At 49.6% G+C, this 2,032-nt stretch overlaps 1 protein-coding gene across 1 annotated transcript; it reads left to right on the top strand.

Annotated features, from left to right (window-relative positions):
- Positions 1-498: 498 nt before the first annotated feature.
- H257_12719 (hypothetical protein) lies at positions 499-1,545 on the top strand (the record flags this gene model as incomplete). The annotated part of the gene is made up of 1 exon (XM_009840022.1): positions 499-1,545. The coding sequence occupies one exon, from the start codon at positions 499-501 to the stop codon at positions 1,543-1,545; it is 1,047 nt and encodes a 348-aa protein (XP_009838324.1).
- Positions 1,546-2,032: the final 487 nt, after the last annotated feature.

Genomic DNA, 2,032 nt, shown 5'->3' on the forward strand with positions numbered 1-2,032 from the left:
TGATTGGATAAAATAATGAAGGTAGTGGAACTTGCATTACGATTTCCAACCACAACACAAAGTATTTATTCATACATTTTTACTACAGTAGTAAAACGTTACGTAGTATTCGAATCGCAGTGCTTATATGCACTTCCAACCATCCATATAATTCATCCGTTATTGGAATAAGAAATGGTGAAAATAAGCGGTAATTGCGACACAGTATGCCCCCAACGAAGACAATGTAATTCCCCGAGTATACAACTGTCGATCCACCGTTTAAAGTCAACGATCGTCGATTGATGCAACCCTGTAGAATTAACACAGAACTCTGCTAGCTTGACAAACTGAACGTATCCCGAGAGTTGCAGAGCCCATTTTCTTCAGGCATTTAACTGCAAAGGATGCACGTACTCGAGCTTCGAATATCAATGTGCAACGTCAACAAGACCACTGTTTTCTCTCAGCGATTGAACCGACTGATTGAACCACAACAACAAAGGTTCATTTTCAAATATGCTCGACTTGACATGCGTCGTGGTTGGCGACGGACACATCTTCTCGGCCCAAATTGATGCCGACGAGACCGTCCATGACGTCAAGATCGCGTTCACGAACGAGTTCATACATGGGTGCCAAGCCGATGCCGTGGAGCTGTACCGTGTGGAGGGTGCGACGCACGGAGCGGGCACACAGGTTGTGTTCAACGGGACTCCGGTGGACGCATCAACGTGCACTTTGGCGACCTTTGGCGGATCTACCACGCAAATGGTCGATGGATCCAAGGTTTCCAGCTATTTCGACGAGGCCAATGCGCACGACGCTCAAGGGGTTCACATTCTGGTGGTCGCCCCGGGCGCTGTGGTTCAACCTGGAGCGCTCAAAGTGCGCCGCACGACGCCCAGTTCCTCGCGACAAGAACGTTGGGATACATTGAACGCGATCCTCGAAGACAAGCTCGGGATGACTGGAGTGGGTGTGGTGGCATTCTCCAGTGTCAAGTGGTTGGATGTCAAAGATGTGTTTGAACCAACGCCGTACACGCAACCCAGCATCGAACTGCCACCAGAAAATCTCGACTTTCTAGCCCGGTATCTCAAGATGGCATCGACGTGCTTGGGGCCAATCAGTGAGGGCAACGAAGCGCAGCGAGTGCACCTAATTGCACCGATCCTGTTCTGCGTCTGCTCCCTCTTCGACGGCGATGTGCGGATCACAACAGAAAAGAAGATGCATGGCCGAGATGTCAAGGCTCAGGGGCGTTTTGAGTTTGTTCTCCGCGGTGGGAAGAAGAAGAACGTCTGCATTGTCGAGGCCAAGTCGACCGACTTGTGGCAAGGGATGGCGCAAGCTCTGCTCGGATGCGAAGTCCAGGCTGAAGTTTGCAACCTCCACGAAGTGTTTGGCATTGTCACCAACTATACCCGATGGTGGTTTCTTCGAAGCCTGGACGACAAGATCGAAAAGGAAACGTGCAGCCTGGTCATCGAAGGCAATGTACCCACGTCAGCTTCCCTTCGCACCATTACTGGCAAGATTTATGCCTTGTTGTCGGAAGATTGATAGTTTTCATTTTCTACGTAATACAAAAAGCATTTGCATCTTGCTAGCTTGTTCGGCATAGTAGGGCAAAGGACACAATTATTAATAATTAAGCAAACGCACACCTCACACTACCATATAAGTCCGAGAACTGATACAAATAATATCACTACATTCGGAAAGACAGAACATCAGCACTTCGGGGCAGCCCCAACCACCCAACTACCACGACTCACGGCTCACGGCAACTCGAACAGTACGAGCATTCTCAGTAATGCATGATTACACTGATTTGGTGACTGTTGCGCCAGAGCCCACTAACTTGTTAGCATCACAACGAAGATACATCCATTACTGCTTAATCATCCGACAGCATGGCGTACATCTTGCCTGCAATGATCCCAAGCGATGCCAAGTCGGGACCAGTGGGCCCAACGGCCAGGGTACACTCGTCAAGTTCAATCACGCCGTTCAAGCTACGCAGAAGGTTCCATCGGAGGCAGTCGGT

This window comes from Aphanomyces astaci (genome assembly GCF_000520075.1).
Source record: "Aphanomyces astaci strain APO3 unplaced genomic scaffold supercont1.42, whole genome shotgun sequence".
Taxonomy (NCBI): domain Eukaryota; phylum Oomycota; class Saprolegniomycetes; order Saprolegniales; family Verrucalvaceae; genus Aphanomyces; species Aphanomyces astaci.